We start from the raw sequence: 27,680 nt of genomic DNA, 5'->3' as shown, positions 1-27,680 counted from the left end.
TCCGCATCCAACCGCATACCAAACAATCCCCGAGTCATTCCCACACTTTCACCACGTGCGAGAAAGAGAACGGGGTTTGCCAAGAGGAAACCCCGCTGTCGAGCACGAGTTGGTTGGTTGGCCGGTGTAATTCTCGGAATAAGAGCTTTACAAGACGCCCAAGTTGACAACCAACCCCCTTGTCACGAACGAGCATGAGCCGCTTCGGTCAAGTCGACATTGTCTTGTCAGTGTCACATGCGAGAGAGAGACAGAGACACAGACAGAGAGAAAACGAGTAAACCTCTCGAACCCACTTTGTTAATTCTGTGGACTCCTCTGGAGTCCCCTAGACTCTCTACCCATTGAGTCTGGGCCTCCAGTTTTCTATCAACGGGCCAAGAGTCCAGAATCGGATCTCCCCCAGCTTCACCACACAACCCACACAATCACAAGACCACAACTTGGCATCATCACATCGGGACCCATCGGGTCACCGCGGCAGCCCCTCCATCGTCCACAGCGACTCCATCTCCTCCCCATCTCCGCGCCGGCTTGTTCCGGTCGCGGCCTCCTTCTCCTCCATCGGTTCGGCAAACTCGACCAGGAACCGCAGCATCCAGCGGTCCAGCACGAAGCTAGTGTCGATGCTCGTCCGCGCCGTCTCGTGGAACGCCCTCAGCCGGCTGATGGCCCGGTCGACGGTTGGCCAGTAGCACCGCAGCTGCAGGAGCAGCTCATAGTTCCTCTCGAGACGCCGCCGCGCCAGGCTGATGTCGACTTCGTCACCACTGAGCAGCAGCGTGTGGATCTGCACCGTCGACGCGATCACCAAGACGTGCGCCGCCATCGTATACCGCACGTCGGCGCCGGCCGTTGTCTGCGCGCGGTACACGACGTCGCACAGCCTCGCCGCGTGCTCCTTGCACCGCGTTGCGTACGAGTCCCGCCGCGCCACCGACGCCGACGCCGTCGGGTTGATGGCCGTCGTCGTGCCCGCGCCGTACAGGAACTGGTAGTACAACAGCTGGCCGAAGTGGTAGTATCCGAGATACACGGCCGCGAACGTCCGCCCGAGCCCCCGCGCCGCGAACCACGCAAAGTTCTCGGGCGTGTCGCGCATGTTGTCCGGCAGCGCCGCGAGCCAGCCCTCCATGCGCGCGTGGAGCGCCTCCACGCCGCTCTCGAGCGCGTCCCAGTCCGGGTTCTCGGCGACGCACCGCTGGTTGAAGTCGTTGACGTCGAGCAGGATCCTGTTGAGCCGCACCATCTGCGAGAGGTGCTGCGAGCTCTGTCCCGACAGCAGCGTCGCACCCGCGGCGGACACACCGGCAGCAGCAGCCGCCGGACCCGCGGACGCAGCGGACGATGATGACGCACCGCTGCGGCTCAACGACACGAACGGCAGATCGTCCATCGGCAGGGGGATGTCGGATCTCGCCGGCAGCAGCTTGGGCAGCTTCACCGCGGTGGATGACCACACGTCAATCATGCAGAGTGACCACCAGACTGGGGGAGGGGGGGAACCAGCAGGACCTGTCAGTTTTGGGTTTTATTTCTCCCGGTACCTTGCAGATGCCGCCCGCCCACGTTGCAGATGCACACTCGTTGCAGACGATCAACTTGGCAGATACGACGGGGGGGGGATGAAAGGGGGACCGGGGCGTGCTTACCCCGTATATTGATCTCCCGTTCCAGCAGACTGGTTGCCGGTCTGTTGGGTAGGTCCAGGAGTTGCGCCATGCGGCATGCGACGCCGTAGTAGATGTTCTCGGCCTCCCCATTGCCATCAGCGGTCCAGGCTGCTCCTATCAACACGCAGAGCTGTATCGTAGTCAACGACACGTCGCGGATGTTGAAAAACCCCTCGGCGGCCTGTAAGTACCCCTGTGCTCTATGCCGAGGGTCGACGTCGGCCAAAGTCGGATCCGTCGAGAATCTAGAACTTCTGTTAGTGGACCCGGTCGTCATATCTCGTCTCATTTCTCCCTCAGTTCAGTTACACATCATCAGCCTTGGCGGCCGAGGCAGATGGGATAGTCATCAGACAGAACATGTGGACAGACCGACCTTGCAGACAGGGCGCAGATGCCGTACAGGATACCGTGGGGGACTCGGTCGCCGAGCGCATCCTCGACGAAGCTCGGCCGATGGAACAGGGAGTGGAACTGGTCATGGATGTAGTCGAAGTAGAGTCTCAGCAGCTCCAGACGCACCGGCAGGGGAGGGAGCGTGGCATGCGGAGGAGGGGGTGGAGGAGCCGTCTGACACCGGGCACACTGGCCACCGGCGCGGGAACCGGGCGACGACGCACTCGCGACGTATCCCTGCTGCGACCGGCCTTGCTGCTCTTCCTGACGCTGTCTACGCTGGTTCTCCCGCTGCTCGTAGTAGCCGCCCTCGGGGGGCCTTTGGTCGCATTTGAGACCTCTCTCGCTGCAGTATATGCAGTCGACGAGGCCTTGCCGGGTTTGGCATCTGCGCCGGCGGGCCCTGTGGGATGAATTCCGTGTCAGGTCACCAGGCGACTCGCAACGTCATTGTGGGAGAAAATAAAAAAGAAAAAGAAAAGAAGGAAAAACTCGCTGGGGTGGACAAGGGGTGTACCGGCAGGCAGCACAAGCCGAGGGTTTCCGCATGCCGCGCGGGGCTCGCTCAGAAATCCCTCGGACTGAAGACCGAGACGCGTTTGTATGCTCTCAAGGCAGTGAGTGAGTGATAGGCCACTAAAGACTGCTGGCTGTGTCGGTCCAGCCCAAGCCTATCCCGCGTCTCGGTAGTGAGTGTAGCAAGTAGTTTGGGGGGGGGGGGAAGATGGAAACAAATGGGGCGGCTGTTTGCCAGCCGCACAAGCAGAAGAGGCGCCAAAAAGAGAAGAGAGTGAGTATGAGTATGAGTGTGACCGTGGGTGTGAGAGGTGAGAGTGAGAGCCGGGGATTGGTTGTGAGTGAGTGAGTGAACATGTTCCGTGTTTTCACCACGCGGTGGTTACCCGGCCGAGTTTGGCCTCGACCAGGGACAAACCCCGACAAGGATCATGGATCGTGGACCACTTCTCCCCACTCTCATCCCCGGCTCACCAAGGACAGATCAGGAAAAGGCGGCGGAAAAGAGGCGGGAAACCGGCATCAACCCCGGCCGCGGCCATCGGTGCTGTGTCGCCCTCAATCGTTCGACGAATGACCGCATCTCGTTGCTCCCCCAAAAGTCTCGACCGATCATCGTCTCGAGCCCCAGATATTTCCCCATGGGGCCCTCACAGAACGGCTGTCTGACTTTGATGTGTGGTTGTGCCTTCGGCGTTGCCTCTCAGAACGTCTTGTTGCTTCAATGCCAATGTTGCCCCCATCATCCCTCCTCCCCTTCCCCCGGTTCTGTCTCCGAGATGGGTTGATGGGTCGATGGGGTTCTCCGCATTGCCTCGGCAAGTCATACCCGTCCATTCGTTGTATTGTGCTCCTTTGGGTTGGGAGGTTTTTTTTCTTTTGACTCTCTCATGTCAAGAGCCGGACGAACCATGCAAGGGTGTGTGCTATATGCAACCTTGCCTATTCCCCCGCCATCGTCTTTCTCTATAAAGTCAACGTCGTGTCCCACTGTTGTACACGACATTTGGGAATAACCTCGTTCGCAACTCCTCTTGATCCCCCTTTGGCGGTAACTCTTCTCAAGACTTTTCTTCATCATGGCTCACCAAGACAAGGCCGTGGGCGCCGAGGTGCTTCCAGCCGTCAGCCACCACAATGACCAGGGCGAGGCCATCACGGCCATGCAGAACGAGCGCCAGATGAGCGTCAGGGACTCGTTCCGCTTCTGGCCCAAGGCGATTCTCTTCTCCTTCATCATTTCCCTCGCCATCATCATGGAGGTATGCCGTTTTTTCGCAATTCTAACCCCTCTTGAAACGGCGCTGACCGGCTCTGCCAGGGTTATGACACAAACTTGATGAGCAACTTCTATGTCTTCCCGGCCTTCATGAAGAGATACGGCGACCAGATCGGTCCTGACGGAGAACCTCTGATCTCGGCCCGCTGGCAGACTATCATCAACAACGGCACCCAGGTCGGTTCCATCATCGGCCTCATCATCAACGGCTTCATCACCGAGTGGATCGGCTACAAGAAGACTATGATCGTCTCCATGATTGCCATGATCGGCGCCGTCTTCATCCCCTTCTTCTCCAACGGCCTGCCCATGTTCTTGGCCGGAGCCCTGATCCAGGGTGTGCCGTGGGGTATCTTCCAGACCCTCGCCGTTACCTACGCCGCCGACATCTGCCCCATGTCCTTGAGAGGTTACATGACATCCTGGGTGTAAGTTGAAGAAGCATGCCGCGTCAGTCATCGACAGACGTTGACGAGAGAATGGAAAAAAAAAAAAAAAAAGCTGACGACGGGCATACAGCAACATGTGCTGGGTCATCGGACAGCTGATCAGCAGTGGCATGCTCCGCGGACTGCTGCAAATCGACAACGAGTGGGGATACCGCATCCGTAAGCCAACCCGGACCTTACGAGACTACTTGCTTGCTGAACTAACACCCCAAAACAGCCTTCGCCATCCAATGGGTCTGGCCCGTTCCCATCATCATCGGCACGCTCTTCGCCCCCGAGAGCCCCTGGTGGCTCGTCCGCCAGAACCGCCTCGAAGAGGCCAAGGAGTCGGTCCGCCGGCTGACGTCCCCCCAGAGCGGCGTCGAGTTCGACCTCGACGCCCACATTGAGATGATGCGCCTCACGAACCAGTTCGAGATCGAGGTCAGCTCGGGCGCCCACTACTGGGACTGCTTCCGCGGCGTCGACCTCCGCCGCACCGAGATTGCATGCATGGTCTGGCTGACCCAGTCCTTCTGCGGCGTGCCCTTCATGGGCTACGGCACCCAGTTCATGATCAACGCCGGCCTCAGCAACGAGAACGGCTTCACCATGAGCCTGATCCAGAACTGCATCGGCCTCATCGGCTGCATCATCGCCTGGTACATCATGACCCACATCGGCCGCCGCACGCTGTACCTCGCCGGCCTGTCCGCCATGTTCGTCATCCTCATCGTCATCGGCGGCATCGGCATCCCCCAGGACGAGGCCGGCCTGCCTGCGAGGTCCTGGGCCGTCGGCTCCCTCATCATTGTCATGCTCTTCGCCTTCCAGCTCAGCGTCGGCCCTTCGTGCTACACCCTCGTCGCCGAGGTGCCCTCCACCCGCCTCCGCGTCAAGACTGTCGCCCTCTCGCGCGCCTTCTACAACTCGGGCGGCTTCATCGTCAATGCCATCCAGCCCAAGATCGTCGGCGTCAACGACTGGAACTGGGGCGCCCGCGGCGGCTTCTTCTGGGCCGGCATCACCCTGCTGTTCCTGACCTGGACCTTCTTCCGCCTCCCGGAGCCCTTTGGCCTCACTTACTCGGAGCTCGACCTGCTGTTCGAGCACCGCGTCGGCGCCCGTCACTTCTCGCAGGAGGCCGCCGATTCTCTGCGCCCGCAGCTGGAGGAGGTCGCCAACCGCAATGAGAAGGTGACCGCTGTCGTGAGCCATCAGGAGAGTTAGATGGCAGTGTCACACGCTGCAGAAGGCAGAGTTGCGCCCATCTCAAAGCATCCAAAGTCGTGTTCTCCTCTTGGTCTAGGTCTTAGGAGGACTTCTCAAAACAGATTACTAAGTACAACCATCTAATATAATACCCCAACGCGTTATGACAGAAAGGCATTTTCCACTCTTTTTAGTCTTCCTCTTCTCCCGGCAGTGTGACATTTTAATGACCACGAATGTACGAGCAAACTGCCATATTGGATTCAACCCCCCTAGCCAGTTAGGTCGGAAATTTTCAAAAGCAATATCGACATCACTGGCTTCTATTTATACAGAAAAGGCCCTTCGCGCCGCGTGGGTCTCCAACCTATCGTACAATGGTAGATGAGTGGATAACATGGTCGTAGAAGTGTATGGCGATCACGGGGCTAGGCTGATGCAGCCGTTGGCGCTGTCCTCTTGGAAGACGCCGCTGTAGATGACGGCCTCGTCGATCCCAGCCGGCTGGAAGCCGTTCTTGGTAATATCGCCCTGGCCGCCGACGGGCTTCTTCAGCAGGCCAAAGTGGTACTGCCCCTGACCGGTAACGTTATTGACTTGAACATCTCCCTGCGCTTCAAGATCGTTGTTGTCGGTGGAATAGAACACCTGCGCCGTGCTAGCAAGAGAGGGTCAGTTCCACGTATGATACCATAGCCGGCTCGGGTGAGAGCAGCTTACTTGGCGTCGAAGTTCAGGGTAACGGCGAAGTTGTGAACGACGCCCTCGGTGAAAGAGGTGCTGAAGAGGATGGGGGGCGCCGGCTTGGTGTTGACGTTGCCAAAGAGTGTGAGTGTATCCGGGTCGGCGTTGGGGTCGCCGCCCAGGATGGTCCCGGCCTTGAGGACGACCTGGTTTGTGCTGAAGTCGTTGCTCTCGAGGAAGGCCATCTGGTACTCGTGCGAGAGATTAAGGGGCCGTTGGGCGTCCTTCTGGATACTGAAATGAAGCGTCTTGATGCCAGTTGTGGACGCGTCGGTGCCCGAGTTGCTGGCCGGGATTAGTTCGGCGCGTCGGAAGCTCGTCTGGTTGTTGAAGATGGACTGGTCACTGGAAGGGAGAGAGATAAAAAGAGCGTCAGCTAGCTGGCCATGTGTGCGGGGCGGCGTTGCGCAACCCGGGGTTCATACCTGATGGCGACGGCGAGAGGCACGTTGTCGTTTCCGTCAAAGGGAGAGCTGTTTTCGTTGGGCAACTGGAGAACCTGGCTGAAGGTCAAGCCCGCGCCAACGACATTCTTGGGGTTGAATATGTTGTTGTTGGCGTCAAAGGCCTCTACTTCGGTGCCGACGGGGATGCGGCCGTCGAACTGCAGTGTGCATTGCTGGGCAACTGCTCCCGAGACGAACGAGAACAGAGCGAAGGACTTGGAGTATTGCATGATGAAGTATGAAACTGGACCTGCCTGTAGTATAGAAAAAGAGTGGAAGTAGGTAGGAATTATTACAAGAAGGAAAGAATTCTTACATAAAGCTAGAGAAACCGGCAATCGGATATTTTAATCGAGCTGGTAGGTCAACCGAGACGGCGACAGCGATGACATTTTATATCGGTCATCTCTAACTCGACAACACTATTGCCTGTCTATATGGCTCCGGGCCGGCAATATCATGGGATGCACCGATCAACGGCAAATCATGCGCTAGCACTCAGCAGCAGTTTGGGGACGTGTTCGTCGTGTCTTTGGATTCAGGAACGGGACGAGCTGAGGCCTGGACGGGAACCTCACAACCCGGGCCCTTTAATGCCAGCCAACACACAGTAGACGACCAAAATAAAAGGAAGCACGGCGATCGAAAACAAGGTGTGCCAGCTGAGGAAGGTTTCTCTCAGACCGGGGTGTTCCGTGAGCAGCGGCCCCGGCCTTAAGGTTGACACGAGGTGGGATGCAGGCGGCCAACGAGCCGGCCTCAACGTTCAAGGGAGCCGTCACGGGGGGGTGTGGATGTGGAGGTGGAGGTGGGAGGTAGATCAAACGACGACGTCGCAGTCACGCCAGTCTCCCTTTCAAGCCTTCATTCAAAATGCGTCCCAAGTTCAAAGTTGTCACCGGCCTCATCTCATGCCGGTCCTTTTTTGGGAGATGCACACCCCAAAACCAACGGGTTTTGCGCACTGGCAATGGATTCCAGCAGCTGACTCCCTCTCCCCGCTGTCCAAGTATCATCTTACTCTTCTAGAAAAACGGCTCCACGCTCAATGGAGGCTGGAAATGATGCTGTCATGCCAAGCTGCCGGATCTATAACGTCGGGAGACCCGGAGAGATGTGAAGGGTTCATACACCCAGCGCGGCGTCGCCGGTGAGGGATCCCGTCTCGATGCCGTTCGCTTGGAGCGTTTTGTTGCCGCTATTGGGCGGGCGGGCGGGTGTGTCGGTATATCGGGGTGTCTGGCGGGAATGGCACTTCCGCAGAGCCTTTCCTTATTGTCACGTTTTCTGAGGTGAATATCGTCTGTCACAATCTCTTCTGCCCTCTTGATTTTATGGATGAAATGGCCGTTCACAGCGGTGCGTTGACGGGCAAATGTCAAATCGACAACCACTCGGACGCCTGAGCGATGACATTCCTACGTCAGCCGCCAGCGGACCAAGCGTGTGTCGTGGTTGCGTAACGGCCCATGCTACCTGTCAAAAGGTTGTGGTGATAGTTTCTTGGATATCGAGAGATGAACGAATCGGGAGGACGGTGAATTGAAGAAGAGTGAGACTCAGATTGAGACAGTGAGTGAGAGAGTGCAGATGCAACAGCCAGCCATTGGAACCCTGTTGAAGAGTTGCCCCACGTCATTCCTTATCGGTCTATTTTATCGTTGCCGTTATCGTAATCGCTATCAACCATCATAAGTGGGTCTTCGGCGATCCATCCCACTAACGTATGGCGAAGTTAGCGATCGAGGCCACTAACGCTAGGCTGTTGCCGCCTCTGGGTTTGCGGGAAGTCGCGGTTCACAATAACACAAGGAACCTCGAGTAACCTTCCGTTGACATCCTCATCATTGCTCGAGCGGTTCAATCCCCCCTCGCCGTGGATCCTCGGCGCGTCTTCCGCCCTTGCACACAAGATACAACGGCAGGCATATTATCTAAGCTTCTGTAGCTTCGATCGTTAAGCTTTCGAGCTTTGAACTTCCCGAGCACCTTCTGAGACGCGTCGGGCTGTCCAATATCGAGCTTGGCTTACCTAGGTCTTGAACCTTCCTTCACGCTACCACCTACCAGACCGTCACTTTCGACCTCACGGCCTCACCTCTCCTTTTCGGACAATTGACCGTCAATCAATTCTTACCCAGAGAGACCGTTTGGTCTCGAGGCTCCGAGCTGGTCCCGTGCCACTGACAGCGAGCTTTGTCCGGCAGACCCTGGCAGCGCGAACCCCGGTCTGCCAGCTTGGGCCTACCGCGTCTGTCTCTGCGTCTGCGTCTGCGTCTGCATCCGCTTCCAGCTTCCAGCCTCCTTTGCTACCGTGTCGCGGAACGAACGACCACGACGAAAACCCCGACATCAAACCGTATGGCTGCCGCCTGTCTGCCGCGCCTGAAGATCCGAGAAGCTGTCTGAAGACTTTGCATCGGGACGTCACGGTCCTTCCACTCGACTGGGAAACAAGGGTCTAATTCTACGGTCGCAAAACACTGCGTCGCCATACGACTTGGGCGCCTATGCGGAGGTACATCGCGTTCCTTGAAATCGACGCACACCATTTTTCTCCCAACGAGGCTCCCCACGCGCCGACTATCTTGTCCACAGACACCTACGCGTCTCGAAACGCATCCAAGGAAAAGGAAGTCGTCGACAGTCAGCACGCCACCCCGAACCAGTCCAATGGGCCGACTCTAGCACGTGTTCAGAATGCCCACCACCCAGGTCACCCCCGCCGAGGATGCTCTTCTGCAAGGGATCGCCGACTCGCTTTTCAAAGCCCGCAAGGTCGTCGTCATTACCGGCGCCGGCATCAGCACCAACTCCGGTATTCCCGTAAGCAGTCATGCCGTTGTTGCCCGCCAGCCGGGACTAATGTCATTCTAGGACTTCCGAAGCGAAAATGGACTGTACTCTCTGATCCAAGCCCAATTCGACAACGCGACCCGGGAGGATGCTCTGGAATCGAGATGCGCCACATCGTTCGATGCGAGCCGTGACGAACGAGAACCACCCACCAAGCGGCGAAGACTGTCTTTCGAGGATTCGGGCATCTGCCTCAGCGACGACTCGCAAGCTACTGAAGACCAAGAGGTGCTCAGTAGCTCGGAGGAGGACAAGAGCCGACTTTCTAATGGGTCAGACACGCCAGCGCCCAGCTTGGCCGCAACCAGGGCAAAGGGCCCAGTGACGAGAGCGAGGTCACGAGAATTGACAGTCGACGACGGCGCCACCACAAGTGAGGACTCCAGGGCTAGGAAGAGTCATGGCACCAGATGCAATGAGGCTATAGCCGGATCAACTCGGTTGTCCAGGAGAGCCGCATCCTTACCCCCGGATGAGAGCCCTCAAAGGCGCTCTTATACGGCTGCGCATTCAAGTCCAACTGGGACTCAACCCAACTCACTGCAAAAAGATGAAAGCCCAGCCCGCCGCGTTCTGCGCACACGCGGGCGTTCTGCAAGCCCAGGGGCAAAACCAAGAGCCAACGCTTATCAGGCACGCTCTGCTGTGTTGCGGAAGAGGTCTTTGCTAACACATCCCTTGGTCAACGGACAAGAACCTGAACCCAAGGAAGAGCCTCCAAGCTCGGTACCCTTTGCGCCAGGACAAGCTTGTTCAAAACTTTCACTCCAGCTGGACGAAGTTGATCGGGCCCTCAACCCAGCAGCCCCTGTCCCAGTCTCGACCCTTCAGACCTCGGCCTACACCACACCAAAAACCACAAGGTTCTACTCCAGCTCGTCACCCTTGTCGTCGCCTCCCAGCTTGTTCCTCCAAACAACACCAACCCTCAAGATCAGCTCCTTTGCACAGTCGAATCGCCAGCAACCAGTGCCAGCTTTCAGCTCATCCCCATTGTCTTCGCCTCCCCCCGTCCTATTTGACCCTTTCGAGGAACCAACATCGTCTTCATCAACCAGACAGACCTCAAGTGTGGCTAGTAGCCTCGCCTCTTCGGAAACTGACGAAACACCTCCGTCCTCTCAACCCAGCAAGTCAACTCTGCCCAACATCAAAGGCAGGGATCTATTTGATGCTTCAATCTGGGCAGATCCACTGCGGACATCGGTTTTCTACACATTCGCCACAACTCTTCGGCAGAAAGTGAAGTGTGTTGAGCCGACCGAATCGCACCATTTCATCGGTCACCTCCGCAATCGTGGAAAGTTGGTTCGGTGCTATACGCAGAACATTGACCAGATTGAGGAGAAGGTTGGGTTATCGACGTCACTTCAAGAAGGACCGGGACACAGGGGTCGCTTTTCAAGGAAGTCCGTTGGAGCGGTACTGGCTATCTCGGCATTGGCAAACACCTCAGCCGGCAGCGAGCTGGCCACAGCAGGACCAGAGCCGGAAGATAAGAGAGGCAATGTCGAAACTGAAGGGACTGGTAGTGCCGAGGGCGCTGAATCGACCGACGCCACCCCCTTCGCCGAGTCTCAAAGTCAACACCGATCTGATCGGAAGTCCAACGGCGTGGAGTGCGTCTTCCTACACGGATCTCTGGAGTCTCTGCGGTGTTTTCTGTGCGGGAAGATTTGTGCTTGGGATGAAGGAGGGAGAGCACACGAAACTCTCTCTGGACGACAGCCCGAGTGCCCATACTGCGCTGGAGCGACCGCTGCACGACAGGAGAGGGGCAAGAGAGCGCTGGGTGTCGGCAAGCTGAGACCGGATATTGTACTCTACGGCGAAGAGCACCCAAACGCCCATCTCATCTCCCCCATCATCACCCATGATCTCGGGCTTTCGCCTGATCTACTTCTCATTCTCGGCACCTCCCTGAAGGTTCACGGTCTCAAGGTTCTTGTCAGGGAGTTCGCCAAGACCATTCACAGCAGAGGCGGTAAAGTGGTGTTTGTGAACTACACAAAGCCTCCGGAGAGTTCATGGGGAGATATCATCGACTACTGGGTCCAGTGGGACTGTGACGCCTGGGTATCCAACCTGAAGGAGAGGATACCTCTGCTTTGGCTACCGCCAGGCACAAAATTGTCCAAGAAGAAGAAGGAAAGCAGCGACAAACCAAAGAAGCGGCAGAACACCGCCGAACAAGGATCGAAGCCTAAGTCGGAGTCATCAAAGTCGGGCGAGCATGCTCCTAAACTACCGCAACCGGAAGCGGCTGTGAGGTCTGAACTTCCAGCCGAGAAGCCTGAACTTCCAGCTGAGAAGCCTGGACCTCCAGCCGAGAAATCTAAACCTCCAGCTGAAAAGTCTGAACCTACAGCCGCGAAGCCGGAACCTCCGACTGTGAAGCCCGAGAAGTCCCCTATCAACGCGACGCCCGAAGCGCCAATTCGTACCCCGCTTCCCCAGGCGATACCCAGCCCAGAGGAGGTAGTCGAGCCACCCAAGGTTATTGATCTTGGATACGAGAAACCAGTGGTGGGGAATGAAGAGACCCCGAAGGTTGCCGCCGCCAAGATTGTTAACCCTGGACACGGTAAGCCAGCGAAGCAAAGGGAAAAGGGCCCAAAGGCCCCGAAGACCGCTGTCCCCAAAACTACACCCCGTCGGCCCATGGCCGTTCGTGATGACACGACCAACGCCGTGTACCTCGTGTTCAAGGTCATGGCTGAGCTTCGCCGAATCACTGACAACAAGCCGGTGCCGCCATTGTCCTCTCCTGTGAGCCTCCGAACCGAGAAGCCGAAGCCCCGACGAAAAAAGAAGTCTGCGCAAGCTGTTCTCTCACAGACGTCCGAGTCCAGCCCTCAGCACCACTCTGTCACAACTTTACACTTGGGGCCCACTACGTCTACGGTGGAGCACGAGGTCCCGCAGTTAGAAGCGAGACGGGACACGAGAGTCGTTGCGGAGGACGTTACTATGTCGGGAACCGCTGAGAGCTCCATCCTAGCGGCCGTCAAGGTCAATCCCCGGACGCGGAAACGGAAAAAGATTGACGGCGAGGAGGTGTTTGTGCCGGGTATGCCGCGGCCCGCCCTCGCCGTCAAATCTTTGCTATGTACGACGCCACAGAAAGTAAAGAGGCCGTCCGCCAAGAGCAAGGCGGTCCTCGTCTCGCGCGCCACGCCGCCCAAGACTCTCCCCGACATGCAGCGAGCATCCATGGAGTCGTTGACGTTAGCCCCTTTAAGAACGACCGGGGCATCTGTCTCGACGCCGTTGAAGCTCCAGCCTTTGGAGCCTGTCCCTTCTCCTCCGACAGGTCCACTTTCGGTCATGTCGCCCAACTCGCGGGCTAGGCTTGGCCCGAGGGTGGGTGATCCATTCTTCCGGTCGGATTCTGTCGTTCATGAACTGGTTAAGGCGTCTGGCTGGACCCAGCCTCGGAGTCTTGGGTTCATGCCACTGATGAGCTCGCAGTTGAACAAGGAGACAGACGCGATCATGGCATTGCAGGGGCTGAAGGAGGGATGACTGGTTGCCGACGGTTGGCATTGAGCCGTGGGAGACACATCTATCTGCATTGGCCGGATTGAGGAAGCGCTAGATTATACCCGAGAGTTGGAATGCTGCTCTCAGAAGCGCAGCGTAGTCAATGAATAATGATTCCTCGCACACCTGACCTACCTACGTCCCTCTATAGTACCCACACACCCTAACTCGGCCTCGGAAGCATCGTCCCTCTCTTTCGTGTCTGATGGGACATGGACCTTGCAGGGTTCAAGAACGACAACAGCACAACCGCAACAATACGAAATGACAATCGGGTCTAGTCGTCAATGCCTCGCGGAGCCATATTACACGAGAAACAACCGCCCTTCACCGATGCGGATGGACCCCTCTGCCCTCCCACCACGCGAATGCGATCTCGGGGTTGGCAGGTTCTGGGATGTTGGGACGAGGCGCGAGCTGGACCGTGTCTCAGCGCGGAGACAAAGAGGCCCAGGGACGGGACGCAAAGGCACCCCTCCCCCGCAACCCGGAGGTTCAGCGAACCATCATTGTCCGGTTGAAGTAGCAGATCCTTCGTTCCACACAAGGGTCGTCCTGAGGGCTGACTGCCAACATCACAGCCCACCCACGTGGAGGGGAATGGCTTGGCTTAGCTAGAGTGTCTGCTCTAGCGCAATGCAACACGGCATGTCACTTTGATGTTACTTCCCTCTCTCGCTCTTTTCCCCTCTCTCTCTCTGCTCTTCTACCTTTACTTGCATCTTTAGTTTGCCGTACAGGAAGGACTGCTGTAGAAAAGCGAGTTAATTGGGTTCCAGGCTGTCTGCGGCTGGCTAGTCGCCAGTAGTCCTTGAAGCGAGGCGTGCGCCAATCTACTTGCCACACGAGTACAGTTGGCTTAGATCCGATGAATTGGTAGCCGGCGGACCCTTTCCTGACGGATATGGCCCTCCTCAAGTCGGGCCGGCCGTCTCGAAGTGCCTGGTGGTCTCAGCGGAGCAAAGTCTGAAAAAGCGATGGGAGCACAGTAGCCATCTTGTCGAGAGCCCGAGCAGTGGGAGGGCAGTCACGAGACGGCAGGTGGTCAACAACCCACACCGGTAGTGCTGTCCGAGAGGGGCGGCACCGTCATCGGCATCCGCCATGCGACTAAGAGGGTTGGTATGGAAGCCTTGGGTGTTCTTGAGTCGGCAAGACGAACCGTATAACGTGGTGCAGCAGGCGTGGCCGTCGCACGTACTGGGGGACTCCAGCCCCGAGCCTGTGCCCTGTACGGGGTGCATGCAGACAAGGCTGTTTCGAAACGCAGGCACACTCCTAGCTTTCCCGAGGCGTGTTCTCGAGTCGGCGTGTAAGGACGCAAAGGGCACAGCCAAATAACCAAATAACCAAATGTGTCAGTGTGTCTGGGTCACGCTCTCTTTCAGCCCTCGACCTGAAGGCGCCTGTCATGGCTGTGCCCTACAGGGTCCCGAGCTTTGTCGACCTGGTGACAAGAAACAAAACACCAGCGTGGTTGACAGTGGTGTTAGTTGTGACTCGTGACCGTCGAGCGAGGGCATGAGGGACACCGTGTGTGGGTGGTGGATTCGGAGCTTTTCCGGAGCGAAGCATACCTTGATCTATGGCCTCTTGATTCTTACCTAGGATTTCGTGAACGAGGTCCTTGTAACCGCGACAGGTTGGGACATGTCCGGATGCCCGGATTGAGGTCAAGGTCGAAGGTGTGGCTGCATGGCGAAACCCGCGGGACAGGTAGCACAAGGACATGTGTTCTGGTTTCTACCCAAGACATGTCGTCCATTCCGAGCTAAGCGCGGTCGAGATGGGAACAATTAGCCAGCCGGCTTTGTGTATCGATGTCAGTACTTACCGGCAGAGCAGCCTACGTGTAAGACAAGGGTGTGGGGTCACTCCACAGGCACAGCTGGTTGTAAGATGGTGGTTGAACGTGCTCTTTTTCGCCTTTTCTCTTTAATGTCGAGTCGGATGTAGACAGACAATGAAGTAGAAGAGGCCGAGCCCCAATATGTTGAGAGGTGGGTTTCCCACTTGTCCTGGTGCGGACGAGACGGGAGAGGGAGGGAGATCGCATGGGAGCTCATGGGGAGGTTGCCACCAAAGCGCAGCTTCCTTCCCTGCTTGCCTACTTGCTTTTGTCGACGTGCTAGGTACCTTTCCTTCCTTGTTCCTTCCTGTCTCGGTTCTTTCCCTTCTTGGTCCCTTCCTTTCTTGGTTCCTTTCACGGTCCCTTTCCTCACCGGGATGCCTCGAGCCCCCACCTTGCTCACCTTGCTCACCTTGACCGGGGAATGTTGCTCCATCCGAGCAGCCAAGGGACGATCTTGCTGGCAATCCCTGCCGTCCGCCGACGCAACGCAACGCAACGCAACACAACATAACCGCCGAGATCTCAGACCACGGGCCATCTCGGAGCATAAGCTTGTCTAGCTTAATTCAACACCATCTTCTCCCCGTTCATACTTCCTTTATTCACGTAGCTCGAAAATCGTCGCCGCCCTTTTTTCTACCGTCTTCAATGTCTTCGCCAGATGGACACAGTCAGACGCCACGACGCGCTTAACATCTTTACACGGTAAAGCTCAAGACCAGAAGTGTTAGTCCGAAAGTTGTTCTTGGTCTTGGCTCCGGATCTTGCGCTCTTGGCTACAAGCCCCATCCAAGACGGGCTCCAGAAAGCAAAGAGCCGCCTTTCGCCATCCCGCTCGCTACGTAGCCTGAAGAGGCCGTCCATCTCAGACGCCTCGTTTCACACACGAACAAAGAATACAGCCGTATGCGATCATCTGATGTTGCTTTTCGTCTTGCGCAGTTGCTTCGCGACCCTTTCCACCTGTAAGTTCGACACGATGGCCGAGACCTGCGTCCCTTTGCCCACCGCATGTCGCTTGCCTCCCGTGCTTCTCTCGGCGCACCCCGTCAAGCAATGCGACTACCTCGTAGACATCATGGTCGTTCATGTCCCATATTCGGGTCTCACTAGTAGTCGCCCTTGTTTGGTGCTCCGGCTCAACGGCACCACAACTGCGGCAATAGTCGAGATTTCGCCGATGGAGGATTCTGGTGAGCCTCTTAATCTGACAAGCATAACTCGTCTTGTTGTCCGATGGCCTACCCGAGCGCGGGTTCAAGACGCAATACGAATGGAGACCACGCTAACCAGACCATGCAGACTGGCAGACACGCCTTCAATGACGTCTAAGGCACACCCTTCGCATCTCTCTTAGACAGGCATGGCCACAAGCAGACGCCTTGTACACTCGGCGGTACACGGAGCTGCAGCATTTTTCTCTTCGTCTTGACGCTCTCCTGAAGACGCTAACGAACACTTTGACGCGGGGCTGGGACCGTTAGCTCGCAGTTGCTGCCCGCGCGAAATGCCGCTTTGTCTCGTTGGCGCTGGCCGAAGGCGAAGGGGGGGAGGGTCTCACTCGCCTTTGTGTCCAATTACATACACACAACCATCCTCCAGTATACCGCCGCCTGGACGATTCAGGAGACTGATGTTGCCGATCTGATTCTGCTTCTGTTGCGCTTCAAACGAGATGTCAAAGCCCACGCAACACGGGCTCGTCTTCTCTTTGTTGTCCGGCAACCATGCTGCTGCTCTCTCGTCGATTGTTTTGCATCGTCGAGTGCACCAAGCACACCAACCATGTACCGCCAAAGTTGTTCTGCCCGCTGAAAGAAAAGCTATAGTGCGTACTGTCACCTCAGGGGCCGGCGGGACATAAGCGGGAAACGGCTGGCAACCTACATAAAAAGACCTGATACGTAGGTACTTGCCGAGTACTTGTCCATCTAAGGAACAAAACGAAGAAGACTCGTCGCTGATAGCATCAGTACCGTCCCGCTTCGACGCCCCAATGTATCTTCCAGACCGTCTCTGCTTATTGTTGGATCCGTGGGCCTTAGTTTTTCAGTCACATATCTCCCTCTCGCATCCGACCTTCACGCGTTCTTATTTGGTCCATCATCTCGTTCGATCCATTTCCAGTCAGCCAAGTTCCCCTGCTGACACGCCTCCTCTTCCTTCTGGACCCTGTCTCGGTCCTCACTAATTCGTCTCGGCTCTGCTGATTGGGCTGCCGACTGTCACTCCGACAGGCCCCTCCTGCACCTTCGGATCGGCCGCAAACACAGACGGCTTCCTTGGCTGAGCTGAGAGGGTTTGGGTGGTGCACTTCTCGACGGGATTGGACGTCTGGGAACGAACTTAAAAAAACCGACAGGCTCAGGGAAACGGTCCAGCGAGAACATCGCTGAGGAAATACCGTGTATAAAATGGTCAATCGCAATCGCTGGTCATGGTCCGGAGGGCCGGGGAAGACTCAAGCCCGAGATGATGTGGCGACGAGCCAGCTACCTCTCGTCCGCCCCCCCGAAAAGCCCGACTTGTACGAGGTCAACACTGTAAACGATTCGAGATTGCAACCTACCGCCACCAGTGTCTCATCGCGCCGGATGTCTAGAAATCGGTGGAGTTGGCGGCCAGATACCGCCATAACGGTAACGCTGGAAGATCAGCAAGAGACCGAACAGGGCGGGAAGCAGGACGGGGGTCAGGACGGGGGTCAAGCAAACAACTCGGCCGACTCGACAAACTCAGCCAACATCAAGCGCCGTTTGTCGAAACACTTCAATAAGACGGAAACCGCTTATGCTGCTCCTGATGCTTCTGGTCCTGCCCCTCAGCTTCTTATTCCAACCTCCCCTCCCTCCCGATCAAGACCGAGGCCGTCGTCAATGATAGCGCCCGCAAGCGCCTCTTTCGATACGTCGCCCTCGTATCGAAATTCCTCTCAGCGGTGGGCTCAACAGCAGCAACACCCGCAAAGCCAACAGCAAGACGACGAGGAACAACCCGCGGCGGGAGTCAAGAACGTGTTCAGCCGGTTCCTCAATCGGCGTCTCAGTCTACACGGGCTCAGCAATAACAGCAAGTCTGTGCCGATGCAGCAGCAGCATCATCATCCCCAGGCCCCAGCCGAACCAACGCCGCCGCCCTCTCTCCAGCAGCAGCATCAAGAACAGAGACCCCTGCCAATGCAACCTCCGATGCGACGACATGGTCCCCAGCTCCACAATCCCCAGAACACCATCCGAGTGCCGCCAGCCCCCCCTGTCACCAACAATACACAGACCCTGATCCAGGGTCACATTGACAACGGTCGTGTCGTCGCACCGCTGCCAGGGCTCGACGAGAACGAGCCGTTGCAGCTGTCACCATCGACAAGCTATCCGTCGACTGCCGCATGTGTCACGGGTGGCGCCACGGGCGCAGCAGCGGCACAAAGCCTCGAGTCCGGCGCCGCGTCGTCATCAACTGCTACATCTTCTCCGGCGCGTACAGAAGGTCCGGGTTTGTTTGGCCGCTTGATGCGACGGCGATTGGCGGTTCCCAAGGAGAAGGACGCCACCGACAACCATAAGAGGCCTTTGGTTTCCACTGCAAGCATAGACGACAATACGAGTCACCCATCCGGCGCCGACAAGCAGATGGAGGGCTCTCCCGACACTGTCCCGGCGGCGATTCGTGGGGCCAACGAGCAGCGCCAGATAGCGCCGCAGAACCGGTCGTTGCAAAAGACACACGACACATCGAGAAACGAGACTGCCTCACCAGACATACGACTTTCGCCAAAGTCACGATTCCTACGACAAGTCACGAAGTCGCAGAAAGCATTGACAGCCATAACCCCAACTGCCGGCGCCGCCGTCCCACGCAAATCCAAGTCCCATCCTCACCTGCAGCAACATCTCCAGCAGTCGGCGTCACCGTCGTCGCCGTCGACGGCCGAACCCAGACTGCGCTCCAAACCTAGCTACGGCAAGCGCTTCTGGTCGAGAGCCGGCGCCAATGACTTTGGCCAAGACGATGACTGTGTGGCCAAGACCAATACACCGGCGCAATCGTCGCCGCCTCGAGCGGCATACGTACCGAAACACGCGGCCGCTGACTTCTCGCGCACGACCAACACAGCACGCCACAACCGCCACAGCTTCGTTCTTGGCAACGACCTGCACAACGGCGTCTTGCGCCCCCTGGCTACAATCGCCGCTAATGCTCAAGAGGACGACGAGCCGGAGCCGGAGTTGGAGCTGGAGCCTCACAAGACAGCAACAGGTAGGTACCGGACGCCATCGGCTGAACAGGTCGAGAAGCGCGCGTCACGGGACCTGCCCTCGTCGACAAAGTACGAGGCGCCGTCTCCGATGGAATTGCACCGGCGTCTCGAAATCGTCAAGAGTAGCGAGGTTGAAGTGGTTACCACGAGGGAACCGGCGACTGCCGACTCGTGGCAGCATCAGCTCAACCTACTGCGAGATGGTTCAAATACCCCTTCGTCGTCCAACGGAAAGGCACCTGCAGCAAGAAGTCATTCGCGCCCCAGGTCCTCCCAGCGCCATAGCTTCAACCTCGTTTCCGACCCTTACGCAAGAGAACTCACACCTCCCAAGTCAGCTTCACCTGTCGAGATGGAAGCGCCCTTTGACCCCCCGAGCCAGACGCCGCAGCAAGTATCGTCTCCGACACCGCCGCGTCCCACGTCGTTCCACGCCCGGCCTCTGTCTCGGCAAGACTCGCAAAGCAGACGACCCGCCGCGCGGGAGATGTCGGATTTTGAACGGTTCTTAGCAGATGCCGAGGTCGCCGAACGTGAACATCACGCGCAGATGTGGCGTAACCTTGCTCGCCGTTCCGGTCATTACGGTTACAGCAATGGCCCCTGGAGCTCCGCCCAGCCTGCTACTGACCCCTTTTCGGCATACGCCGGCACCGTCAATGCGGCGGCGCCGTATGGGTGCAGCAGTAACAACAACATGAATACCAAAAACAAGCGACACAGCGCGTACTACTCGGTCGGCAACGGGAAGCGGGCGAGTATGATGTCCTTCGCAACGGCCTCCGAGGAGCGCAAGGTGACCTCGCCCGAGTTCTACGGCCAGCCGACCGTGGCACATAGCTCCAGTGCCAGGACAGACAAGAGGAGAGAATCCCTGCAACGTCAGGGAAGCGTCTCGAAGCGCATCTCGGCCTACATCAAACCACCAAAGCCATCCCAGGAGCCCACGTACGAGGACTGGCCGGCGGCAGGGGGCAATCGAAGAAGCGTCATCGCGGGAGCGACGGAGGGTTGAGAAACGGAGGCGGCAGCCAAGGGATCATGAAGTTTTCACGATGGCTATTTTGCATGACTTGACGATTATGGTTTACATTGGATGATATCTACTACGCGAATATGGCAAATACCGCCAAAGGAGAGCCACGCGATGAGACGGGGGTTCCCAGACACATCTTACTTAAACCAAGGCCTAGTTAGCCCCAATCAAGACATTTCTTTTTTTCTTCTTCTTCCATCGAGGGATTTACCTTTTCCAACGTTTGTTTTTATCTCAGGCACCTTGAATGTTTCGGATCTTGATCCTGTGGATGGTGAGATTTAAAGGGACGCAGTACCGGAGTCTCGGTGAGAGAGCCGGAATCGGAGAGTGGAGTGAGTGTATTATCTAAGCACACAAGTCCACCGAGAACGCCGGCACGGAACAACGATTATGTCCACCGTCTCTGTCGTAGGCGGCGGCGGGACACTCCACCGAGGTCGGATGAAGTGCCTAAAGAGGGACGAATCTAGTGCTATGGTCCACTGCCAGTCGACTTTGTCATTAGTAGCGACAGCGTGTGTGGCCTGCTGCCGCCTAAGATACCTACCTACTCAAGTACCCAAAGTCCCTGCCCAAGTGCCTACCTAGGTAGGTATGTACCTACCTGCGCATGTACCTATAGACTGTGCCCCAGTTCGCCATCGCGAGGTGCATTTTGGACAGATAACCACCTTGCCGTTTCGACATCCTTCGGGTTTTTTTTCTTTTGCCTCTCCGCCCCCCCGTCGTATTCTCCGCCGCCAGCAACGCGAAGAGAGCGAAAGAGAGAGAGACCCCACACCAGCAGCCCTCCTCCTTCTGCCACGGGTCACTTGGACTCTCTGCGAATTCCATCTCTTTTGGTTTTGGTTTTGGTTTCCTCCATCAGCATCGAAGAAAACAACAAACCATCGATGCAAAAGGGGACCTAGATCAAACGATAACTCACCCACCCATTCTATCGCTTCCGCCGTGTCCAGTCGCTCGAGCGGTCGTTTCCTCCGCGCGCGCGCGCCCACCACGATCGTCCATCATGGCGCCGCTCGTGGATAACCCCCAGATCAGGGTGGCCGAGCTATGGAAGCCTCTTCCGACCTACTTCCACGCCTACGTCTGGCCTTTTGCCATCCTCTGGCCCATCTTCCTGCGCTACTACCTCACTCCCGAACTCTACGAGAAGCACATCGCCTCCGAGGAATGGACTTTTGTTTGGATTGGTTCCATCGTCACCCTCCAGTCCCTCGTGTGGCTGAGCACTCACTGGAGCGTCAACCTCCAGGCCCTCTTCACTGCCACCCGCGCCAAGTCAATTGACGAGGCCGAGCTGGTCAAGGTCATTCCTGTTGCCAACGCCGGCTCTGCCGACATCTGCAACATTGTTCGCGACAAGGTAAGCTGCCATGCGCGTCCGCCCTCGTCTCCTCCTCTCCTTGCGATACACTCACTCTAACAAAACACACCACGCACAGGTCGGCGGCAAAATAAACACCTCGTTCCTGTTCCAGAAGCGACGTTTCATCTACTACCCCGAGGACAAGTCTTTCCGAACCCTGGCCTACGATATCGATGCCGAGCCCAAGCCCAAGATCGGCCGTTACCAGCAGTCTAGGGGCATCACGACCCAGGACGAGCTGACGAGAATTGAGGAGCATTACGGCCCCAACGCCTTCGACATCCCCGTGCCCACCTTCACCGAGCTCTTCAAGGAGCACGCCGTCGCCCCCTTCTTCGTCTTCCAGATCTTCTGCGTCGGCCTTTGGATGCTTGATGAGTACTGGTACTACTCGCTCTTCACTCTCTTCATGCTAGTCGCCTTCGAGAGCACCGTCGTCTGGCAGCGCCAGCGCACCCTTAACGAGTTCCGCGGCATGAGCATCAAGCCCTACGACGTCTACGTCTACCGTCTTGGCAAGTGGACCGAGATCATGAGCGACAAGCTCCTGCCCGGCGATCTTGTCTCTGTCGGGCGCACCAAGGAGGACAGCGGCGTCGCTTGCGACATGTTGCTCGTTGAAGGAACTGCTATTGTCAACGAGGCCATGCTTTCAGGAGAGAGCACGCCCCTCCTGAAGGACTCCGTCCAGCTCCGCCCGGCCGACGCCCATCTCGAGCCCGAGGGTCTTGACAAGAACGCCTTCCTCTGGGGTGGTACCAAGGTCTTGCAGATCACTCACGGCAACCCGGACGAGGAGAAGCCCAAGTTGGCCTCCGGCGTGCCGCCTCCCCCCGACAACGGCGCCATGGCCATTGTTCAGAAGACCGGTTTTGAAACGTCTCAGGGCAGCCTGGTCCGCACCATGATCTACTCCACCGAGCGCGTGTCCGCCAACAACGTCGAGGCCCTGCTCTTCATCCTGTTCCTCCTTATTTTCGCGATCGCCGCCTCGTGGTACGTCTGGGACGAGGGCGTCAAGAAGGACCGCAAACGCTCCAAGCTTCTTCTGGACTGTGTCTTGATCGTCACCAGTGTCGTGCCCCCCGAGCTGCCCATGGAGCTCAGTCTTGCCGTCAACACGAGTCTGGCAGCCCTGGCCAAGTACGCCATCTTCTGCACCGAGCCGTTCCGCATTCCCTTTGCTGGTCGCATCGACATCGCATGCTTTGACAAGACGGGTACTCTTACTGGCGAGGACTTGGTTGTTGAGGGCATTGCTGGCCTTGGACTAGGTCAAACCGCCGGCGCAGATACCCCCCGTGAGACTGACGGCGCCCACTCGCAAATGACGCCGGTCGACCAGATCCGTCTGGACACTACCCTGGTCCTTGCTACTGCACACGCGCTTGTCAAGCTCGACGAGGGCGAAGTCGTTGGTGACCCCATGGAGAAGGCTACTCTCACATCTCTTGGCTGGACTTTGGGAAGAAACGATACCCTTGCCAGCAAGCCTGCCACGGCCGCTGCCACTGGCGTCAGTGGAACCGTTCAGATCAAGCGCCGCTTCCAGTTCTCCTCCGCTCTCAAGAGGCAGAGTGCCGTTGCGACTGTCAACGGCGCGGACAAGTTCGGCAACCGGATTCGCGGTACCTTTGTCGGTGTCAAGGGTGCCCCGGAGACTATCATGAAGAGACTGTCTACCGTGCCGGCCGACTACGAAGAGACCTACAAGTACTTCACCCGCCGTGGCTCCCGTGTCCTCGCCCTCGCATACAAGCAGCTCACCGTGGACAACGAGCTCGGAGGCAGCAAGATCAACGACCTGAAGCGAGAGAACGTGGAGGCTGGGCTCACTTTTGCCGGTTTCCTCGTCCTTTCGTGTCCTTTGAAGGACGATGCTAAGGAGGCTGTGCAGATGCTCAACGAGAGCAGCCACCGCGTCGTCATGATTACCGGAGACAACCCCCTCACCGCAGTCTATGTCGCGAGAGATGTTGAGATTGTGGACCGTGACGTCTTGATTCTCGATGCGCCTGAAGATAACGAGGGTGGCGACAAGCTCGTATGGCGCAGTGTCGACGAGAAGATCATCATCCCGGTTGATGCTACCAAGCCTCTGGACCCCAAGATTATCGAGAGCAACGATCTCTGCGTGACGGGCTACGCCCTGGCGAAGTTCAGGGACCAGGTCGGCTGGCAACAAATTCTCCGTCACACCTGGGTTTACGCGCGCGTCTCGCCCAAGCAGAAGGAAGATATCCTCGTTGGTCTCCGAGACATGGGATACTACACTCTGATGGCTGGTGACGGAACCAATGATGTCGGCGCTCTCAAGCAGGCCCACATTGGTATCGCTCTTCTTAACGGCACTCAGGACGATCTCACTCGCATTGCCGAGCACTCCCGCAACACCAAGATGAAGGAGATCTACCAGAAGCAGGTCGACCTCATGAAACGATTCAACCAGCCTGCACCCCCCGTCCCTGTCATGATCGCCCACCTGTACCCTCCTGGCACTAGCAACCCGCACTTCAACAAGGCTGTTGAGCGAGAGGCGCTGAGGAAGAAAATTACCCCCGAGGAGTGGCTTAAGGCCAACGGCGTCAGCGCCATCGAGACCGTCACGTCTCCCGGTGCCCAGCAACTCCTCAACAACAACGACCCGAAGGCTGCTCGTCAGGCCAAGGCTGCTGCGAACGCGGCCAGCTTCGCCGACAAGATGACGTCTAGCATGATGGAGAACGAGTTGGGCGACGACGAGCCTCCCACTCTGAAACTTGGCGATGCGTCCGTTGCCGCTCCCTTCACGAGCAAGCTGCGTAACGTCATTGCCGTCCCGAACATCATTCGTCAGGGCCGTTGCACGCTTGTTGCAACCATCCAGACTTACAAGATTCTCGCTCTCAACTGTCTCATCAGTGCCTACAGTTTGAGTGTATTGTACCTCGAGGGCATCAAGTTTGGCGATGGCCAGTACACCATCAGCGGTATTCTGATGAGCGTCTGCTTCCTGTCCATCTCGCGTGCCCGCGTTGTCGAGGGCCTGTCCAAGGAACGACCCCAGCCCAACATTTTCAACTTTTACATCATTGGTTCGATCCTGGGACAGTTCGCCGTCCACGTCGTTACTCTGATCTATATCGCCCGCTTCTGCGACAGACTTGAACCGTAAGTCCCCGCTACCCCTTTCCCAGATTGTATGTTCATGTAAAAACTAACAACCCCCGCAGCCGCTCTGGTGATGTTGACCTCGAGGCCGAGTTCGCCCCCAGTCTGCTGAACAGCGCTGTGTATCTGCTCCAGCTCATCCAGCAGATCAGCACCTTCGCCATCAACTATCAGGGACGTCCGTTCCGCGAGGGTCTTCGCGAGAACAAGGGCATGTTCTACGGCATCGTCGGTGTGTCGGCCCTGGCCTTCTCCTGCTCGATGGAGTTCATCCCCGAGATCAACGAGCAGATGAAGCTGGTGCCTTTCAGCGATGAGTTCAAGACGACGATGACGGGCATCATGGTCATTGACTACGCCGCCTGCTGGGTCATTGAGGTTGTCCTCAAGCACCTCTTCTCGGACTACCGCCCGCGCGACATCGCGGCGCGCCGACCCGAGCAGCTGGAGCGCGAGCGGATCCGCAAGGAGGCAGTGCAGAAGAAGAAGGAGGAGGAGGAGGACCAAAAGCGGCTGGAGAAGGTGGCTGAGTTCGAGCGCAAGGTTGAGGAGCGCCGCCAGCAGCTCGAGGCGTGGAGACAGGGCCGGAGGCAGTAAGTAGATGCCGGCGATAGATTTGAAGTGTATTGTTTCGACAGAAAGAAGCTAGAAGACATAAAAGGGGAGAGAGATGTACGATGGCAGTTGATCGTTGAAGACGTGTACATACCGACTAGCAGATTATTGGCTGTGTATCCCTGCCCTTCGTGCGTGTGTGTATTGCCTTGAATTACGTACCTAGTCAAATGTTCTCTCTGTGAGGCGAGGAGGGACGAGGACGGACAGATCGAGAACGGTGCCCACACATACATACACACTTTAATGCGTATATCGGTTAGGCATGGTAGGGTGACTGATTGAATTCGGCCAATAGTCACACGCCACCATTGAACACGTTGAAACTCAGTCGAGCATCTCGCAAATCAATTCATGTAGGGGCCGGACATCAAGTCAAGCATGTTTGAAATTTATGGTACAGAGGCAGACCTAAAGTCGATGCCGCGAGTAGGAAAGCACGACTTTTTGCGCCTCCGTTTCTACCCGTTGTTCCCTCCCAGCCGTACACACGCCCAAACGCAATTGGTGAGGTATCATTCCGTCGAGCTGGGCCGCCGAGAAGAGAGAGAGAGTGATTTGTGTTTCCAACCCTACTCAACCATGGTCCCCATCTACTACTACTACTACAACAAGAAGACGTTTCCGCCCTCCCCTAGATTAAATCGGCACCTCGCCCCTCATTGGAAGGCGGCTTGATTGCACATTTATTTGGGGGGGTTCTGGGCGACGAAAGCGACACCCTTGGCGATGTTCTTCTTGAGGTCGGCGAAGCAGGCCTCGAGGAGCTTCTCCTCGGCGGCGTCAACCTTGCCGAGGGGCAGGATCTTCTCGACACCGTTGGGGCCGAGCTCGACCTTGGAGGAGAAGAAGTCAATTCCCTGGTCCTTGTAGAGGGGAGAGTCGACGAAGGTGGGCTCGATGATGCCCTTCTCGCCCTGGGAGGCGCGGAGCAGGGACTCGGCCATGCGGGCACCGGCGAAAGCCATGGACAGGGTGGCGGAGCCGGCGCCGTCCTTGGCCTTGACGACCTCGTCACCGCCGAACTGGACGCGGTTGACGAGCTCAGCGTTGGAGCTCAGGTCGGGGTGGTTGCTCTGGGAGAAAAGGGGAACGATGGTGACGCCCGAGTGACCGCCGACGACGGTGATGTTCTCGTCCTTGGGGTCGGTGCCCTTGATCTCGGAGACGAAGCGGGAGGCGCGGACGACGTCAAGGGTGGTGACACCGAAGAGGCGCTTGGGGTTGTAGACGCCGCGGGCCTTGAAGACCTCGGAGACGATGGGAACGGTGGAGTTGACGGGGTTGGAGATGACGAGGATGTTGGCGTCGGGGCACGACTCGGCGCAGGCCTTGGCGAGGTCGCGGACGATGGAGGCGTTGGTGTTGAAGAGGTCGTCACGGGTCATGCCAGGCTTGCGGGGAACACCGGCGGGGATGAGGACAACCTCGGCGCCCTTGAGGGCGCTGGCGAGGCCAGTGGCGGTGGGGTCGTAGCCCTTGACCGAGGACTTGGTGTTGACGTGGGAGATGTCGGCGGCGACACCTGGGGGAGAAGAGTCAGTCTCACCTAGTGTCTTGGGTGGGGAGAGTATGTCCAAAACGTACCAGGGCCTCCGCGGATGTCGTAGAGGGCGAGCTCAGTGACTCTGGGGTTGAGCTTCATGAGCAGGGAGAGGGGCTGGCCAATACCACCGGCGGCACCGAGGACGGTGACCTTGGAGAGCTATACAGAAGGCATCTTGTCAGCGCTGGAGTGCTTTGTTGTTGATGTTGTCTTGAACACGTCGGGTTGTATGACAAAGCTTGAGCTTTCCCTCTCCTGGGATCTCTTCACTCCCTTCCTCTGTCTCGTGTCCCCCCGAGGTCGGCTTCTCGGAAGTACGGAAGAAGACTCGGAGGAAAGCTTTGAGCTTGGGAGCTACCGCGTGGCAGGGGAGGGGGGGGGGACAACAGCGATGACGACGAGAGGGGGGGTGTATTGAACGTACGCTTCTCGCCGAGGCGGAGAACATGCGGCGCTGGACGAAAGACATGTTTGCGACGGAGGGGGTTTGTGTGTGAGGGTGGTAGATGGGACACAATTGAGTAGGTTGGTAGGTTGGTTGAAGGTGGGTGAGAGGGAAGGAAGAGAGGTTAAAAATTTAAGAGGCGCGCGAAATAAGTTTGGCCACGGGGAACGGGACAGACAGGACAGGACAGCAAAGGACGGACGGGCGCCGGGAATTGGGAGAGATGCGGCCTTGTGTGGACTGTGGACACCCTGAGCTGCAAACTGAGTGGTGGTGCTAGTGAGGACCGGGGAAAAAAAAGATGGGACGG

The 27,680-nt window shown here is 57.5% G+C and overlaps 9 protein-coding genes across 9 annotated transcripts; 6 read left to right on the top strand and 3 right to left on the bottom strand.

The window, feature by feature from the left end:
- Positions 1–234: 234 nt before the first annotated feature.
- On the bottom strand, positions 235–2,786 carry CDEST_05895 (uncharacterized protein). Its single transcript, XM_062922054.1, has 4 exons — positions 2,587–2,786; positions 2,050–2,472; positions 1,653–1,918; positions 235–1,488 (listed from the first exon to the last, which is right to left on the bottom strand). Exons 1-4 carry the CDS (start codon positions 2,616–2,618, stop codon positions 473–475), a joined length of 1,737 nt encoding a protein of 578 aa, XP_062778105.1. The 5' UTR covers positions 2,619–2,786; the 3' UTR covers positions 235–472.
- An 824-nt stretch (positions 2,787–3,610) lies between these two features.
- On the top strand, positions 3,611–5,672 carry CDEST_05894 (Putative major facilitator, sugar transporter, major facilitator superfamily). Its single transcript, XM_062922053.1, has 4 exons — positions 3,611–3,847; positions 3,907–4,292; positions 4,384–4,472; positions 4,531–5,672. The coding sequence occupies exons 1-4, from the start codon at positions 3,665–3,667 to the stop codon at positions 5,520–5,522; spliced, it is 1,650 nt and encodes a 549-aa protein (XP_062778104.1). The 5' UTR covers positions 3,611–3,664; the 3' UTR covers positions 5,523–5,672.
- Positions 5,673–5,924: 252 nt separating this feature from the next.
- On the bottom strand, positions 5,925–6,995 carry CDEST_05893 (uncharacterized protein; the record flags this gene model as incomplete). Its single annotated transcript, XM_062922052.1, has 3 exons — positions 6,674–6,995; positions 6,225–6,593; positions 5,925–6,162 (listed from the first exon to the last, which is right to left on the bottom strand). The coding sequence occupies exons 1-3, from the start codon at positions 6,922–6,924 to the stop codon at positions 5,925–5,927; spliced, it is 858 nt and encodes a 285-aa protein (XP_062778103.1). The 5' UTR covers positions 6,925–6,995.
- A 1,514-nt stretch (positions 6,996–8,509) lies between these two features.
- On the top strand, positions 8,510–13,498 carry CDEST_05892 (Putative Sirtuin family, DHS-like NAD/FAD-binding domain superfamily). The gene is made up of 2 exons (XM_062922051.1): positions 8,510–9,520; positions 9,572–13,498. Exons 1-2 carry the CDS (start codon positions 9,395–9,397, stop codon positions 13,073–13,075), a joined length of 3,630 nt encoding a protein of 1,209 aa, XP_062778102.1. The 5' UTR covers positions 8,510–9,394; the 3' UTR covers positions 13,076–13,498.
- A 499-nt stretch (positions 13,499–13,997) lies between these two features.
- On the top strand, positions 13,998–14,434 carry CDEST_05891 (uncharacterized protein; the record flags this gene model as incomplete). Its single annotated transcript, XM_062922050.1, is given in 3 exon segments — positions 13,998–14,057; positions 14,086–14,211; positions 14,225–14,434. 3 exon segments carry the CDS (start codon positions 13,998–14,000, stop codon positions 14,432–14,434), a joined length of 396 nt encoding a protein of 131 aa, XP_062778101.1.
- A 12-nt stretch (positions 14,435–14,446) lies between these two features.
- Positions 14,447–14,599, top strand: CDEST_05890 (uncharacterized protein; the record flags this gene model as incomplete). The annotated part of the gene is made up of 1 exon (XM_062922049.1): positions 14,447–14,599. The coding sequence occupies one exon, from the start codon at positions 14,447–14,449 to the stop codon at positions 14,597–14,599; it is 153 nt and encodes a 50-aa protein (XP_062778100.1).
- A 2,760-nt stretch (positions 14,600–17,359) lies between these two features.
- Positions 17,360–20,493, top strand: CDEST_05889 (uncharacterized protein; the record flags this gene model as incomplete). Its single annotated transcript, XM_062922048.1, has 1 exon — positions 17,360–20,493. The coding sequence occupies one exon, from the start codon at positions 17,360–17,362 to the stop codon at positions 20,216–20,218; it is 2,859 nt and encodes a 952-aa protein (XP_062778099.1). The 3' UTR covers positions 20,219–20,493.
- Positions 20,494–20,836: 343 nt separating this feature from the next.
- CDEST_05888 (Putative P-type ATPase, HAD superfamily, P-type ATPase, transmembrane domain superfamily) lies at positions 20,837–25,572 on the top strand (the record flags this gene model as incomplete). The annotated part of the gene is made up of 4 exons (XM_062922047.1): positions 20,837–20,919; positions 20,987–21,611; positions 21,691–24,764; positions 24,827–25,572. 4 exons carry the CDS (start codon positions 20,837–20,839, stop codon positions 25,359–25,361), a joined length of 4,317 nt encoding a protein of 1,438 aa, XP_062778098.1. The 3' UTR covers positions 25,362–25,572.
- Positions 25,573–25,708: 136 nt separating this feature from the next.
- On the bottom strand, positions 25,709–27,568 carry CDEST_05887 (Putative lactate/malate dehydrogenase, malate dehydrogenase, active, L-lactate/malate dehydrogenase). The gene is made up of 3 exons (XM_062922046.1): positions 27,350–27,568; positions 26,967–27,084; positions 25,709–26,904 (listed from the first exon to the last, which is right to left on the bottom strand). Exons 1-3 carry the CDS (start codon positions 27,392–27,394, stop codon positions 26,066–26,068), a joined length of 1,002 nt encoding a protein of 333 aa, XP_062778097.1. The 5' UTR covers positions 27,395–27,568; the 3' UTR covers positions 25,709–26,065.
- Positions 27,569–27,680: the final 112 nt, after the last annotated feature.

This window comes from Colletotrichum destructivum, chromosome 3, assembly GCF_034447905.1.
Source record: "Colletotrichum destructivum chromosome 3, complete sequence".
Taxonomy (NCBI): Eukaryota; Fungi; Ascomycota; class Sordariomycetes; order Glomerellales; family Glomerellaceae; genus Colletotrichum; species Colletotrichum destructivum.
The sequence above is the reverse complement of the archived record's forward strand: the minus strand, read 5'-3'. Positions and strand labels throughout refer to the sequence as shown.